Genomic DNA, 16017 nt, shown 5'->3' on the forward strand with positions numbered 1-16017 from the left:
AATCTTACCATTGAATTAATCGTAATATTAAACACGGAAACCTCCAACACCCCGGAGTACGCAAAATGTATTCAAGGAAAGTGTAAGCGTACGCATCCCTCAGGACGCATTCGGAAATTCGTTTTATTCCGTACCGGTGAACAAAAGAGGCGTGGGCCTTGTGAAGCAAAGAACTCTCGTTTTTTTTCCGTTGCAAACAATCCGTGACCTTTATCAGACAGCAAACTTTTCGCATTCGTAATGCTGACCCCTGGACCGCACGGTAAACGCCATAACAAACCTGGAACACACTTTTTTCTTTTCGGTGTATCTGATAATGGCTTCTTGTAGCTACAACTGCTCCGGCACCCACAATTCCCAGCAAGCATTGAGTGAAAGTGCGACCATTCAAACCTGAAACCTGAAGCTCATTACTTCGACACTTTACCACACTCACACAAACGACCCAAGGACTGCCAAGAGGAACACCAGGAAAGAACTGTGCGCAACCAAGTTCCAGAGTGACTAGAAGGGCCCTGTCGGCGATAAGTGCCTGGTGGAGTATCTACGTCTCCTTACAACTGTGTTACATTGTGCCCTTTTTCCAAATTGAATGTCAGTTCCCTGCACATCACACACTGGTCCATCCGGTCGGTCAACGGTGCTCGGGAAATCCTGTCATGTTGACCACTCTTATACTTGCCGAATTTTATTGAAACCTTCGGGCGAGCGAAATGTTTCTTGTAGCAATTCGATACGGTATAGTCCGTGCTACCATGGAATGAAATAGAAACTCATGGCAGCCGTAGTTGTGGTGTGCGGGTCAGACGATGCCAATTTCCACTGAGACCATTAAAGATGATGCCCACAAACGGATAGCGATACGGATGGCAACGGCTATTTCGTATTGCAATTTCCACTGAGATATAACTTTTTATTTTTAAACTATGTACAGGTTTAGCTGTAGTAGTTTCAGGATTTTTATTAACCCCGTGGCATAACCAATTTTCATTTCACCATAAACCTTTAGGTTTATAAGAACACGAGAGGATGACTAGTAAAATAGTTGTAACACTTACCATAATTTCGAACCGTAGCTATTCCATGAAAATATACAATCGAATAATAAGATTAGTTAAACATATTTCTAGAACCGAAAACAAAAGTGTAGCAAGTGGTCCACTGTGTTGTTGAATAAAGTTCCGGCATATTAGTAAAAGGTTCAAATAACACTTACTTCCCATTATTTTGCTCCGATATTCATCATCTCGCCGTCGAATCGAAGCGTTCGTGCTGATGGTAGCAATTCCGAAGTTAGTCGGGGCGCCAGCTGTATCACCACCGCCGTTAGGCCTCGTAGCTCCACCACCACCGTTGACCACAGGCGGTCCCATTGGATCTAATGGAACCATCATCTAGCGAGTGTAATGTTGCTTTCGTTTCGTACGGACCTAGCCTTCACAGCCTACTAAGCTTGACTCGACTTTGAACTTATCGCGCTTCCGATGAAAACCCTAACCAATCAATGGAAATTAGAAAGAGGGGATCGGATACAGGAAATTTCAAGTTTGAATCGAGTCTGTTTTGAACTAGAATTTTACGTAAAAACTTAAATTTAACTTCTTTAAAACTATATAACTAATTGCACCTTTTTAAATTCCCTTAACATGTTATTAGATTAGCGAAAAATTGAATTAAAATTTCTAAATTTAGTTTACACAAATCAACTTCAATTTCCTTCAAGTCTCGGCAGAAGAAAGTAATGTTAGTACAAATATTATAATAGCACACTATAGAACGAGCTATGCTATAGTTAACAATATTTGAAGAAAATAAGCTCTATTAAGAAACTATTCACAGTACAATAAAACCCTGTTCTAGTACAATACAGCCTGTGGTATCCTGTAGCATTACAAATACCAATTTACAGCAATCACATTAAACAGTATAAAACGACCAAGATCAATATCCATCACCATTATGGAGTGTCGGGTGCCATTTTCCACAATAATACTTCAATCGTCGAGCGTCAACACTTCGGGCAGCTAGATCTTTTATGTGACACCCTGAGTGCATTTTGTTGCAACAACTCTCCACCAAATGGAATCGTTCTTTCCCTATCTTCTGTGGTCCATCGTTCAGCACTTTTTTTGTCATTCTTTCACAGTGAGCCCAAACAAAGGTATCGCAACGAACAAAAATAACAGCACAGTGCAATCCCTTCAATTATTCAACCGGTGCAACTGTCCGCGGGAACCGATAGCGGTGCATATTGACGCTGCGTCATAGAGTACCATGGGTCGTGTTGATCGAAGAGAACTTTTACCAATCGATAACGCTAACGCACGGCATAACCCTTGTCATTGCAATATTGCCATTATGACCGTGGGTCGAGGCGATGAATAATTTAATTTCTTCTCCCTGTCAACTTATCACTTTCTTGTGTACATTACTTGACCTTCAGGAGCTGCGTTAAACTGGTGCAAGTATTAACGAGCAATTTCACGTAAGGATACAGACCATTGTGCTCATTTTATCACTTAGCGATTTTGTCCCATGAAAGACAGGCATATCATTGTTAAGCGTACTAAAAGTGGCACCGTTTTTGCAACTTTTAATTAATTTAAAATTAAGATGACACGAAATTAACAATTTTCAGTTTTATAAAAAATATTGTGGAATGAAGTCACAGGATAAAATATTGGGAAATGTATTAACCTCATCTTTTTGTTGCTAGCTGCATTCTCTAGCACACATCTATCAGCTAAGTAGTGAAGTCATGTATTAACACACTTGATCTGTTCCTTTCCAGATTACTTTAGGAGCCCCACAGCTTAACAGAATTCTTTTGGGGAGATAACACTCTAAGTCACAACCACGTACGAAACCCATCCCACTGACAGTGTTTTTCTCATCGCATTATGAAGACCATTTTGCTCGCAGTAAACGAACGTGCTCTATAGATACGTATTTATGTTGCCGGAAGTGGATGTACAATTTAGTTGAAAGCTTTCCGCATCCTACTAACCAATGCAGCGTATGCAACAGGTTTGCATTCTTGGTCAAAAACTTATACACTCGAGAGTCTAGTGGTCTCGCACCGTAACGTGCTGACCGTTACACCGGATGCACACGGAACGAACTCACTCACCTTGGTGAATACCGGTGTGAATGGGGAGTAATTGGAGCGAAAAACTATGCGCGAAAACAAGCAACCATTGCCCGGTCTGTTTTGAGGATGAGGACTTCGAAAAGGAACGAAAAAACTCGGAACCGAACTAGCGCAACCACGGGACGCTGCCAAACGACTGCCGGGCCACAACGTGACGGATGCAGCTGACGGTTGCGAACGGAAGGAATTCGTGTAGGGTACTGAGTGAAACTTTAGAATTTTGTCTCGCTCCGCCTATGAGTACGTTGGCTTCACCCGTAGGGTCGCCGTGTATTACGCCTTCCCATACTTACTTCGGGGGTAAAAGTTCGCCACAACACCACGGAGTACCAGCCGCTTGGTGCAGTCTTGTGGGAAGTGTCCCACTTGCAGAAAGGAAAAACAGACAAGCATGGATGAGACCCTGCAAAGAGCAAAGTGAAGCAATCATTAAAACATACCACGGAAAGAAGGTGGAAAGGTATCCTCGAAACCACAAGATTCGTACCAAACGGACGGTCATTTGCGTATTGCGCGGAGGGATAGAGCTGGCGCGGTTGGGAGACGCAAACTGCAGGAATCTAAGAGGGCGAAAGGAAAGTTACAGTTGCAGCTGCAGTGACTCTCATGTTCCTCAAACAAGAACTGTACTGCAAACTCGCTGGTACCATACCTTTCACCCAACATGTTGAACTGCCATCAGTTTTCGTAGCCGGCGATAGACTTTTACATAGAACTCCACTGATGGTTCTAGAGGGGGGCAGAGGGAGAAATCTTTTCACTCCCTCAACCAGTGAAGGCCATGAGAATGAGGTCACCCGGACGGCCTAGCAGTTGCTACAAAGAAATAATACATAAATCATTATTTTTTACCTACAACTTAATATTCTAGACATGTCCTGGCGATGCCCCGTTTGCTTTTGCTTTCTGTTGGTCACATTCTTCTATTTGTCTATGCGGAGCATCAGAACTCGTCTTGAAAGCCATTCCCATACTGGGGCACCACAGATGTCGCTCGGGTTCACACACTGAAAGGAAAGCACCATTTGTCAGTTCATCACTCAAGACCTCTCCGCTTTTCCTCTTCGCAAATGCTTTCCCTCGCAACAAACAGTATGCCGAGCCCCGAGAAGAAAAGATTCCAAAACGTAAATGAAAGCTACATACTCGAAGAAATGGGAAAGAACCGAAACGATTAAAGTGGAACAGGAATGCAAGAAAACCGCAATTCGACAGACTTTAGCCCCATGGCCCTGGCGCTTGTACTCGTTTTCTTTGCCATCTGCAGTCGTTGTTAGTAAGAGTAAACCAATGTCTACAAATTTAGTGATATCATAATAAAAAGTTAATTTGTTTAACATTAGAATCGGAATAGCGGTCATCTGCAACGCAATTTAAGATTGTAATATTTCGAAAACGTCTGAATATTTGTGACTAGCGCTCATTTTGCTTTATGAATTAACATTTTGAATTTTTAAAATATGAAGGTGGAAAGAATATCGACCTGATCTTTTTAATTTTACACCGAAATGCTAACAAAATGGTGGAGAGGTGCATAAAAAACTTAAAAGCCCTAAAAGATGGTCAACAAATATATTAAAAAGTAGATGTTTACGGCCTGAAAAAATTGAAAATATCCGAAGGTCGACAGTTCATTATTCGGTTCTTTCAGAAAATATGATATAAAATGTCTTCGTCAAAACTCCAAGTAAATGCTAGCGGTATATTTCATTCCATTTAGTTTACTATTTTAATTACGAGCGAATTCGAGCTGCATTCGTCATCCCTCGTTGATATTTACTAATACAAATTAAACAGTCCTTTGCTGTCAAGCTTCTCAGCGCTCCCCCCGAAAGGCTGTATTGAAAGTTTGAAATACAAATACGATGGTAGACAGTTCTTTACGATACTGAAAAATTGACTCCGAGCATAAGTGACTCCATTTCGTGTTGCATTGAAAGTTGATGAAATCTTTGCACTATCGATAACTCCTTCCCAACCCCTCCCTCTCTCCCTCCCATCCGGATGCCCTGGATGAAATGGATAAATGGATGAGGGTTGCCTCAGTAATTAGTTGTGAATCTTTCAACTAAGATTCATTCAGATTGATTCATGAATCTCTCATTAAAAGAATCATGTATCTCAATCGGAATTACACAACTCTACTCAGTTGGCACGGGGGGGGGGGAGTTGAATGGAACTATCTCGTAGATAGTAGAACGGTCTTACAAAACATGGAAAACTTGGAACAATTATTACGAAATTGCCGTTTGGTAGCGGTTAACGATTGAACTTATACACGTTACCTTCCCATGTTTAGGTTAACTGCCTTCCCGATGTGCCAAGTCAACAAACAGATTTCCAAATTGTTGGATGTTTGCTCCCACATCTGATCTGATGAACACATATTTTTCTTAACGAATATTATCTTAAATCCTATCTTTCAACTATGCAAGCAACTGTTCAGTCTAAGGGGCGAAGTCGAAAAGCAATTGGTACCAGTTCCCCACAGAACACTCTCTGTATTAACCAATACTAACAAGTGGATGAAATAAAGATACCATTTGCGATTCAAAAAGACGTAACAATTGTCTTTGCTATCTATTCGTTTTTCTAGCTCCTGTGCAACCGGTTTCCTGGTGCATTTTCAGTTTAGTATTTAGAACAGCCGGAATCCCTGGGGGTTGCTCGAAACGATCATTTTAGACAGCAGCTGTTGCACATGCGTCCACTTTTTCTCGCTAGCCACTGCCAGCGTTTCTTCCAGCACGTCCCGACTGAGCTTTTCCTCGTAGAGCTTGTTCAGATACTTTATCATGCGCCCGTGCTGCTTCAGTGAAAATGCATGCCAGATCGATAGCAGTAATACCTGTGGAATGTACAAAAGAAGTAATGTATGTTTTAAGGATAAAATAAAACACTGCATGTTGATTTTTAAATTACACTCAAGCTAACCTTTGGATCCGTATAGTCGATAAACTTTCCCACGTCACCGTACAGTTGCTCCAGTTCTTCCGAATAGTCCGGTTGGCTGACGTCTTGCCCATCGTAAATGGTTTGCATAACCTTCAGCTTGCACAGCGCCACGAATTGCCGCTGGCACGCCTCCAACAGCAGTTGCTTTTGCTTGTCCATTTGGCTGGAATTTAAACAAAAAAAAAGTCCATCTCAAAACCTCTTCCGCAATATGGTGAGTTATGTTTCAGCATACACTTTAATCTTCGAAGCGTTCGGCCTATTGTCCACCTTCAGGCCGTAATACGCAAGTAGGGCGTTCTGGTCAATCTCTTTCAGCACAAGTCTCGTAAGATCGACGATACGCAGCAGTTTCATCTTCTGCAGCGCTACCGAACCCGTTTCGGTTGGGTCGCAAGCCGCCGTAAATGCGTACGGAAGGTTCGCCTTCAGCTCACCCTGGTCGATATTGTCGACCAGCGCCAAGTGGGCCGCGACGTGAGTGGGATTATCCTTCAGCACGGTGCGGTACAAATTTTCCGCACCTTCACCGTCCAGCTTCGCAATCTGAGCCGTCTGATAATCACGCAATCCCTCGCAGTATTCGTCCCACTTGGATTTGGTGCCCTCTTTTGTAGCCACACCATTCACCGGAACCGGAACACCGTTCGTACCTTCGGTGGCATTAGCAGTACCGTTGGCAGTCGGTTGGCATTGGTTTCCGTTGGCAGTTGGTGCAGGGACAGTGGCCACACTGCTGCTGCTGCTGCTGTTGCTGCTGCTAGCGGTAGCGGTACTTCCTACGCTCTTCTTTGCCGGAGGACCCTCAGTCAGGATGTACTGGAAGCTGTGCGAGACGCACTTCTTAATGATATCCTCCTTCGCGTACGTGATACTACCCTCGAGCCACGAACACTGCGCTGGCATGGAAGCTTTCTGCAGCTTTTCGCTCGTGATCGGCGCCAGATAGATCGGACGGCAGGTACCGGCTGGGAGGGAGCAGCTGGTCAACTTTTTGCCACTCAGCAGCACCTGGTTGTACGACTTGTACACGTCCACCGAGAGGCTGCTCGCGAGCTTAAAGTTTACGATCATATTCGCCTCGGCAAGCTTCTCGAGCAGCTCCTTCTTTTCGTGGCGCACCTGCAGCCGGATGGTGTAGTCGCCCTTCTCGAGCTTCTCGTACTTCTCGTACGAGTACGCATCTCCACTGCGAACCATCATTTTGTTCGCATCGAACACCATCCAGAACTGGGACTCGAATTCGCTCTCGTACAGGATGTTGCTGAAGAGGGGCGTGTAGAAGGCCACATCGTACCCTTTGGTGAGGTGCAGCTGGTAAGTGAGCACGTTCTGGTAGATCTGGCGCGCCGGATGAATAACGTCGCGACCGGTCAGCGGCGTCACTTTGGTTTCCGATGGTTTCAGTACCATGGCGGCCGTTTTCAGCGAAACGGCCGGCTGCACCTCCTCGCTGGTGAGTGTAGTCAGATCGATACGATGAATACCGCTAGCACTGTGCATGACGGCTGGAAAAACAAAAGGGCGAAAAATACAGTTAATCATAATGAAAAAAAAAAAGATTTTTTAGGGATACTCACATCCATTCAAGGGACTTATTCCGTGGAACTTTACCGAATAACGCAACGGAAGCGTTCCAAAATTCGACCAAAATTTGGCAATACATATCTCGATTATGTGATCTCCCTAAATCAAATCAACAAAACAAAGGAGGGTATGTATTAAAAATGATAGTGACATTTTCAAAGCCAGTATCTTACCGTCACCATGACTGGTTGTATGGTCGGTGCCATCCCATTGACCGGGAGGATCTTTTGCATCTCCATCGCCTTGCAGTACTTCATCGGCAGGATTTGCAGCGTATGCAGGAAGAACTTACCACCGACGGCATCGTTCGGGTCGGCGGAAATCATTTCAATCACCGCCCAGGTCGCGTACTTTGGCACCAGAATGAACTCTCGGATGATGGTGTTCGGTTTGCAGTCGACCGGTGCCTCACGTCGCGCCAGTTCGTTCGTTTTGGGATCGAGCACGTGCGGTTGCACGACCGTCACGGGGATTTCGAACAGCACACCCTTCTCCGGGCAGGTTGAATCGTACGCCTTGACGCTCGCTCTGTAAACCCCGGGGGAAAGACCGCTCGGATCGACCTTGACGGAGATCTTGCGCGCCGAATAGCAGAGGTCAAGATAGTTTCCGCACTGGATCCACGACTCCGTTGGGATCAGGGTGAGGCGCACGTTAAAGTTGATCTTATCCGCCGGATCTTCAGGAGGAGAAATGAAAATGTTAGCGACAGTTCTTCGTATTCCCCGCAGCCGTACGAACCTGCGAATTTTTCGTTGAAAAATACCGGCTCGATGTTCACGGAGAATTCCTCGACCTTCGTGAGCACTCCGTGGCGCAGATGAATTCCCTTGGCATTGCTGCTGCCCACCGTTACCGCGAAGCGTAGTACATTTTCTGCTAAACCACAGTAGTTGGTCAGATGCTCGAAGGCTTTCTCTACGTTCAGGAGCCCATTGCCCTGCGCAAACTTGTCTACGTAGTCGATCTTCGTGGCGGTGTTCCACAGGGCGCGCTTAATGCTGAACGCCGTGTAGGAGACCGATTTTTGCTTCAAGCCCGAAATAAGGAGCCCCACCGAGCCGGCCACATGCGGAGCGGACATGCTCGTACCGTTCATAAGCTGTGCTTTGGACATCGTAAACTGAGGCACCGATGCAATGGCCGCGCCCGGTGCACAAACAGTCACACCGAACCCACCGTCGATGCACGGATCACGAGACGTCCAGGTGTATACGTTGCCGGGCAGCTTCTGGTGCAGTGCGTACTCCGCTTCCATCATTTCGGGCGATACGTACGCACCGACACCGACGCAGCTCGGTTGGCTAATGTCCGGAGGAGTGCCGATGGTGCACAGGGCAGGCCCATGATTGCCGGCCGATGCTACCCACACGACGCCATACCTGTTCACTAACTCGCTCATAAGTTCACCGACGCGGCCCGAGTTGGACCAGTGTCCGTGCTCGCCGTAGCTCATATTGATCACGTCTATCTTGCGCCCTGCTTCGCACAACTCCATCACCTTTATAATGGCACGAACAAGGGCAGTTCCGGTTTCCATAGAATCCAGCCGTCCGTCACCGATCGTGAGCGAAACGATCCGAGCGGCCGGTGCTACTCCGTTCAGTTCGGGATTCTCCGGATGGTAACCGCTGGCAATCGAGGCAACGTGCGTTCCATGGCTTGCTGTAACGTGATGAGTAAGCACCGATTAGATTGAATTTAAAAGTTTATCAGTGGCATAAGGCCATAAATCGCACATACAACACATTCCAACGATCTCGAGCACATTCCCTTCGTCGTGTACGTTGATTGACACCGAAAGATAGTCGTCCAGGTTGACCATCTGGTGCGACCGGGTGTACTCCAGCACGTGGATAGCATTTTCCAGATCACCCTTTTCCGTGTGGTCGATCACCGCCATCCAGCCGTCGGACGTTCGGAACAGCACACAATCGTACGACGTTTTCAAGTCGACAAACTTCTTTTCACACAGGTTTAAAAATTCCAGCGTACAGTCTAGATTCTCCTTCGCCAGCTTTTCCTTGCCAGTCAGGTTGGCGGATGGATTTTTCGCATCAAAGTCGCCCAGCTCCCGGGCTGCCTCGCTTAGCGCTTTCTTGTGATGGTCATCCCAGGTCTTCACCTTCAGATCGTTCACAATGCGCTCCCGAATCCGCGAGGGACACAAATCGTGCATACTTTTCAGTCCCACGCGATACTCTGCTCCGGCGAGATTTTTCGACTTCATCATCGACGATAGACGAAGCTTCCGCCCGGAGAGCCCCGGGATGGTGCCATCCTCGGCGGCAGTTACCGTTTTGCTCGTGTCCACGTCGCCACAGCCGGAACAGTCGTACCGTTCGACAACCTTTACCTCGCCACCGGGAATTTGCTGATGTATGAAAAAAAGTGTTTAAGTCACACAAAAGTTAAAAAAAGACACAAAGCGTGAAGATGAACTCAGCACATTTGCGTTCACAAACAAACAAGATAGCCCAGATCTTTATGATATCCGTTCCTCAAGTGGCAGGTGTCTTACCTCCAGTCCCTTCGCCCGGGGATCTACACCGGAATCAAGGATTGCAATCGTCACGTCCTTCCCATCGTACTCCGGGTACTTCCGTAGGAAGTTGAGCACTCCAGTTTCATGCTTCGGCACTAGGGACGTCACGGGGAACTTTACATCAACTACACTTTCCATTTCCTTTCCAACGACACGATTTACTTTTGCTAACTTCGCTACTGTTGTTGCTTTGTTCCCGAGCGATTTCTGGGTAATGTTGACTTTATGGAGTGCCAATTCACGGCCGGCTCGGTCCTTCGCGCGGGAGTGAAAGAGATGAAACGAAGGTAAATGAGATAGCACAAACGCACCCTTCAAAATGAAGCGTTTCGCAGGGCTGTGAGATTTGTTTATGACAAGATCAGATATTTACTACATGGAAGGTTAAAAATATTTACGGTAAATAAAAATGTAACTCTAAATACACATCGATATTAAGCAGATTGAAACATATCACTACACAACTTTTCTAAGAAAACTAAAATAATTAATATTTAATTCAATTCACGAAAATTATTACACTTCCGCTAGGGGGATTTGTAGTGTTTATATAATTTTGATCTTCACCACACGAGTTCAATTTCAATTTTTTAAACAATTCAACAATCATACGATTTTTCACAAAAGTACCTTAAGAACTCCTATTAATAGAAAGACAGGACGCTTTTGGTGGATTATTAATGCATTTAAAGTGGCCAGCATCCCAAGAAATTCTCCAAAAACCGCGCAATGAAACTATCACACTACGTTTTATAAAACATTTTGAACGCTTAGAGGACAGGGTTGTAATGAACCAAATTGACGTCTGCGACGTTTCAAAATACTCGGGGTCCACACTACAGCGCGACGTCGCCTGACAGGAGCTGAACTCCACATAGAGGGAAGTACCCTGCTGGCAGCGGTAACTCAAAATTCCGTGTCACGTCTACGTCTCTCCCGTCTCCACCCGTTTCCACCCCTCATTGGCCCACACTTTTCAAACGATGTGCAACATCGTCAACGGTCAATTGCTACAATCAGCAGGCCATCCTACTCCCACCTTCGACCCCGAATTTTCGTACTCGCTCTTTTGGGACTTAGTCAATTTTTCAAACCGTTTTCATTTTTGCAAAACTTAAATAAATAACGTCGATTTGATTAATGATCAACACATTTGTCAAATTCCAAACGTATTTGTACTTTTGTACGTAACTATACAGAATAAAAAAGTTAAAAAGCATGTCCATAATGCACTTCAAATGATTTCAGCACATTTTACAACGGAAATAAACATAGAAAAGAAATTATGCGTTCGATTCCATCATTTTCAATATGATTTACGTCCATGTATTTGAAAATAACAATGAAAATCAAATTCACACTTCGACCAGATTTTCAATCACTCAATGCCAAGCGAAACCGCCTACATTATTGTGGGATTTGGTTGTCCTGTGGACAAAGTTTATTGCGGGTGGATAAATTATTTTTATCACCGATTTTTCATGCAATTGTTGAATAGGCGAAACCTCAACCATGTACAAAAAAATATTATCAAATTTAAAAAAATTTAGGACAGATAAACTTTCGTCACACGCGATTTTTGTTCAACGATCACACTTTTTTTTGGCCACCATAGTCTCAAACCCACGCTCACAGTCAAGCTGTCAAGGGAGCGTTCAGTGATGGCAGCCGCCGGGACCGGCTTGGAGTGCGTCGAGCGCAGTGAAAATAAAGTGGGTAAATTAGTGGTGTTTTCTGTGTTTTTTAGTGATCTTTATGGATAAGAGTGAAGAAATTGTGTGTGGGCTTGCTTTGCTGCTCATATTCAGCCCGAAAACGACATATTTAATCGATAGATAGTGTTGTTTACATCGCTACTCTTCCGCACGGAGAGGTACTGCCCTGCTGGCAGCGGTAACTCAAAATTCCGTGTCACGTCTACGTCTCTCCCGTCTCCACCCGTTTCCACCCCTCATTGGCCCACACTTTTCAAACGATGTGCAACATCGTCAACGGTCAATTGCTACAATCAGCAGGCCATCCTACTCCCACCTTCGACCCCGAATTTTCGTACTCGCTCTTTTGGGACTTAGTCAATTTTTCAAACCGTTTTCATTTTTGCAAAACTTAAATAAATAACGTCGATTTGATTAATGATCAACACATTTGTCAAATTCCAAACGTATTTGTACTTTTGTACGTAACTATACAGAATAAAAAAGTTAAAAAGCATGTCCATAATGCACTTCAAATGATTTCAGCACATTTTACAACGGAAATAAACATAGAAAAGAAATTATGCGTTCGATTCCATCATTTTCAATATGATTTACGTCCATGTATTTGAAAATAACAATGAAAATCAAATTCACACTTCGACCAGATTTTCAATCACTCAATGCCAAGCGAAACCGCCTACATTATTGTGGGATTTGGTTGTCCTGTGGACAAAGTTTATTGCGGGTGGATAAATTATTTTTATCACCGATTTTTCATGCAATTGTTGAATAGGCGAAACCTCAACCATGTACAAAAAAATATTATCAAATTTAAAAAAATTTAGGACAGATAAACTTTCGTCACACGCGATTTTTGTTCAACGATCACACTTTTTTTTGGCCACCATAGTCTCAAACCCACGCTCACAGTCAAGCTGTCAAGGGAGCGTTCAGTGATGGCAGCCGCCGGGACCGGCTTGGAGTGCGTCGAGCGCAGTGAAAATAAAGTGGGTAAATTAGTGGTGTTTTCTGTGTTTTTTAGTGATCTTTATGGATAAGAGTGAAGAAATTGTGTGTGGGCTTGCTTTGCTGCTCATATTCAGCCCGAAAACGACATATTTAATCGATAGATAGTGTTGTTTACATCGCTACTCTTCCGCACGGAGAGGTACTGCTGCTGCTGGCGTCCGATCCGTTCTCGCAGAATTCATCGATAAAAAACAAAAAAAGATGAGTATTCCATCATTGATTGTGTATAAACATCAATGGTAATTTCCTATCTATTTTCATTTCTAGAGCATCTTTCGTCGGAAGCTTGTTTTGGATTCCGCTGCTCGGATGCGAATCCGAAGATATTCTCTAGTGTACAAGTGTTGTGTGTAGTGCAGTGATATGTAGTGAAATTTATGACTAAGAATAGTCTTAAGCGGTGTAGGTAATTAAAAATAAACCGAAATAAATATATATGTTGATAAAAATATTACGGAACTGGCGGACTTATGTTTGCATGATGACCATCACTATACAGGGTACTCGGGGGCCGCCATTTCTGATCCATGCGCATGCGCAAAATCGCCCACGAGGGTAACTCAGACCCGCGCAATTAGCTGTTACATTGCGCGCCAATTGCGCGCTAATTGCGCGGGGTATACAACATTTTTATGTCACGCGTGACATTTTCTGCCTCCTGGGTGCTGCTGCTGGCGTCCGATCCGTTCTCGCAGAATTCATCGATAAAAAACAAAAAAAGATGAGTATTCCATCATTGATTGTGTATAAACATCAATGGTAATTTCCTATCTATTTTCATTTCTAGAGCATCTTTCGTCGGAAGCTTGTTTTGGATTCCGCTGCTCGGATGCGAATCCGAAGATATTCTCTAGTGTACAAGTGTTGTGTGTAGTGCAGTGATATGTAGTGAAATTTATGACTAAGAATAGTCTTAAGCGGTGTAGGTAATTAAAAATAAACCGAAATAAATATATATGTTGATAAAAATATTACGGAACTGGCGGACTTATGTTTGCATGATGACCATCACTATACAGGGTACTCGGGGGCCGCCATTTCTGATCCATGCGCATGCGCAAAATCGCCCACGAGGGTAACTCAGACCCGCGCAATTAGCTGTTACATTGCGCGCCAATTGCGCGCTAATTGCGCGGGGTATACAACATTTTTATGTCACGCGTGACATTTTCTGCCTCCTGGGGTGGACTTCATAGCTAGCTAAAACGAGCTGGGTTACGATCGACCCTGGTGGCAAAATCATCATGCTTTCTCGTTCTGGTGGTATCAATTGTCAATTGGACAGAATGAGAAAGCATGCTGGTTTTGCCACTAGGGCGAAGTACCCAAGTATCTGGTCGCAAGCGTTGTTCTCAACACGAGACCTTCTGGAATCCTTAAGCGTTCCGACGAGTTCCGTTTCAATTCCGGGACGATCTAGGCCTAAGACGGAGGAAACAGTGACGTAATTCTAGCCCTTCGGATTCGCCCTTCATAAGGCTCGAGGCTCGAACTTCAGCTCCGAACCTGGTCAAGATATTGATGAAATCTGTTAAGGAAAAAAACCTTACAATCGGTTCAGTACCGAGCCAGTCTTAACCTACGCTGGAAGAAACCAAATTATAAGCAGTTGACTAAAGGAGACACAATTCTACTTTCGGACTTGGACCTTGATAAAGAATAAGGTGTTGATTTCTTACTGCACGAGTGTCTTAATATGGGCGTCTTGGAAAGAAACTCCATGAAAGTATATAAAACTAAAATCGTTCCTATCTTATAAACAGCGTTTGCTAGATGGAAGATCTTGCTCCAGAATCCAAATCCATACATGCGTGAATCTTTTTCAGCGTAAACGACTTCTCTCTCTAACTCCTACTCGGGGTCCACACTGCAGCGCGACGTCCCGTTTCAAAAGTAGCCCAGTTTCGGCAGAACAATCGCGCAACATAAGCGCGACAGAGGTAGGAGAGTATGTGGAAATATGTATCACATTGGGGCGCAAACACGGCTAAAATTTTTTATTGAATTTTGAGGTAGTAATGCATGATATTTGCTTAGCTACGTATTTTATGCACCCTGAGTGAGTTTGGCGCTTCCACATTTGAAATTCACTGAGAAAACAAACTTAAACAAACAACGACGATATTTTGGCCCGCCGTAGGAAGTATATATTTCCACATCATCTCCTACTTGTTGAAGAGCAGTTTGTTTACGTTTCGGCACCCGAAAAAACTTTGGTAAAAATATCAATTAAAACGGAGTTTCATAACAGAATTACATTTGTGAAGGCTAGAAATAAGTAGTACAACGAAAAATCCGATGTTTCGTGAAGAATATTGCTCGTTTTGTTCGCGTTTGTGATTCGGCTTGTTTACGTTTTGTCCAGCTGTCGGTTTTTTTTTCGTTTCGAATTGACATTTGAAAAGAGCTAGCGTGACGTCGCGTTTTTCGCTGCTTCTACACTAGCGCGATTTGTGCGACATTTTGTTTGTATGGAGTTCGGCCGCCTTTCAGGCGACGTCGCGTTTCGTGACGGGACGTCGCGCTATAGTGTGGACCCCGAGCTACGCGTTAAACTTGTGCAACTATCTGTTTGAACATTCGCGGGCCCTTGCTCAATGCGGGTCCTTGACTAAGCCTTCCGTTAATGGTCTAGGATCACGATTGCGATCATTACATTGCGAGTTCGATTGATCCAATACTAACAAACAAATGCAATATCCTTGCAAGTTCTGCGCTAGACCACTGTACCTTCGTTGTATTTTGATGGTTTTTCAACATATAACAGGAACACCTCGTTGAACAATATTAATCTTCAATTTTGGGAAGAAAACAAACCTGACATCGTGGACAAATCTTATAAAAAAAGGGTTGAAGTTTTTGTACGAAACACTAAAATTTTATTACAGGCCGGATAAAATCGGTTGGCGGGCCGGACTTTGCCGACCCCTGTTATAGGGCATAGTTAGTCAGGGATGCGGCACAAGATAAAGTGTAGAAGTGATTATTGCTACTTAAGCAGGGATAGTGTATGAGTGGCTGGGGTAATACGCACCCCTGAGGCAATACGCACC

The 16017-nt window shown here is 44.3% G+C and overlaps 2 protein-coding genes across 2 annotated transcripts in view; both read right to left on the reverse strand.

Moving 5' to 3' along the window:
* The window catches only part of LOC131264955 (band 7 protein AGAP004871), a 55594-nt gene extending 54200 nt beyond the window's left edge, over positions 1-1394 (reverse strand). The window contains exons 1-2 of the mRNA XM_058267217.1: positions 1217-1394; positions 1059-1076 (exon numbers count right to left, since the gene is read on the reverse strand). Of these exons, the coding sequence (XP_058123200.1) occupies positions 1059-1076; positions 1217-1394 (196 nt within the window). The remainder of the gene's footprint in view (positions 1-1058; positions 1077-1216) is intronic.
* Positions 1395-5326: 3932 nt separating this feature from the next.
* On the reverse strand, positions 5327-14002 carry LOC131264956 (tripeptidyl-peptidase 2). Its single transcript, XM_058267218.1, has 9 exons — positions 13982-14002; positions 10215-10493; positions 9437-10067; positions 8435-9358; positions 7867-8372; positions 7687-7792; positions 6342-7614; positions 6086-6269; positions 5327-5999 (listed from the first exon to the last, which is right to left on the reverse strand). Exons 1-9 carry the CDS (start codon positions 14000-14002, stop codon positions 5790-5792), a joined length of 4134 nt encoding a protein of 1377 aa, XP_058123201.1. The 3' UTR covers positions 5327-5789.
* Between the last annotated feature and the right edge of the window lie 2015 nt (positions 14003-16017).

Source organism: Anopheles coustani, chromosome 2 (genome assembly GCF_943734705.1).
Source record: "Anopheles coustani chromosome 2, idAnoCousDA_361_x.2, whole genome shotgun sequence".
NCBI lineage: Eukaryota > Metazoa > Arthropoda > Insecta > Diptera > Culicidae > Anopheles > Anopheles coustani.

Bases quoted from the DNA above. Each gene is read 5' to 3' on its own strand.
- LOC131264956 (XM_058267218.1), bottom strand. From the start codon at position 14,002: ATGGCGGCCCCCGAGTACCCT. The intron at 8,373-8,434 runs GTTCGTACGGCT...CTCCTCCTGAAG, and splicing joins TTTCAACGAAAAATTCGCAG to ATCCGGCGGATAAGATCAAC. The intron at 7,793-7,866 runs GTAAGATACTGG...GATTTGATTTAG, and splicing joins TACAACCAGTCATGGTGACG to GGAGATCACATAATCGAGAT.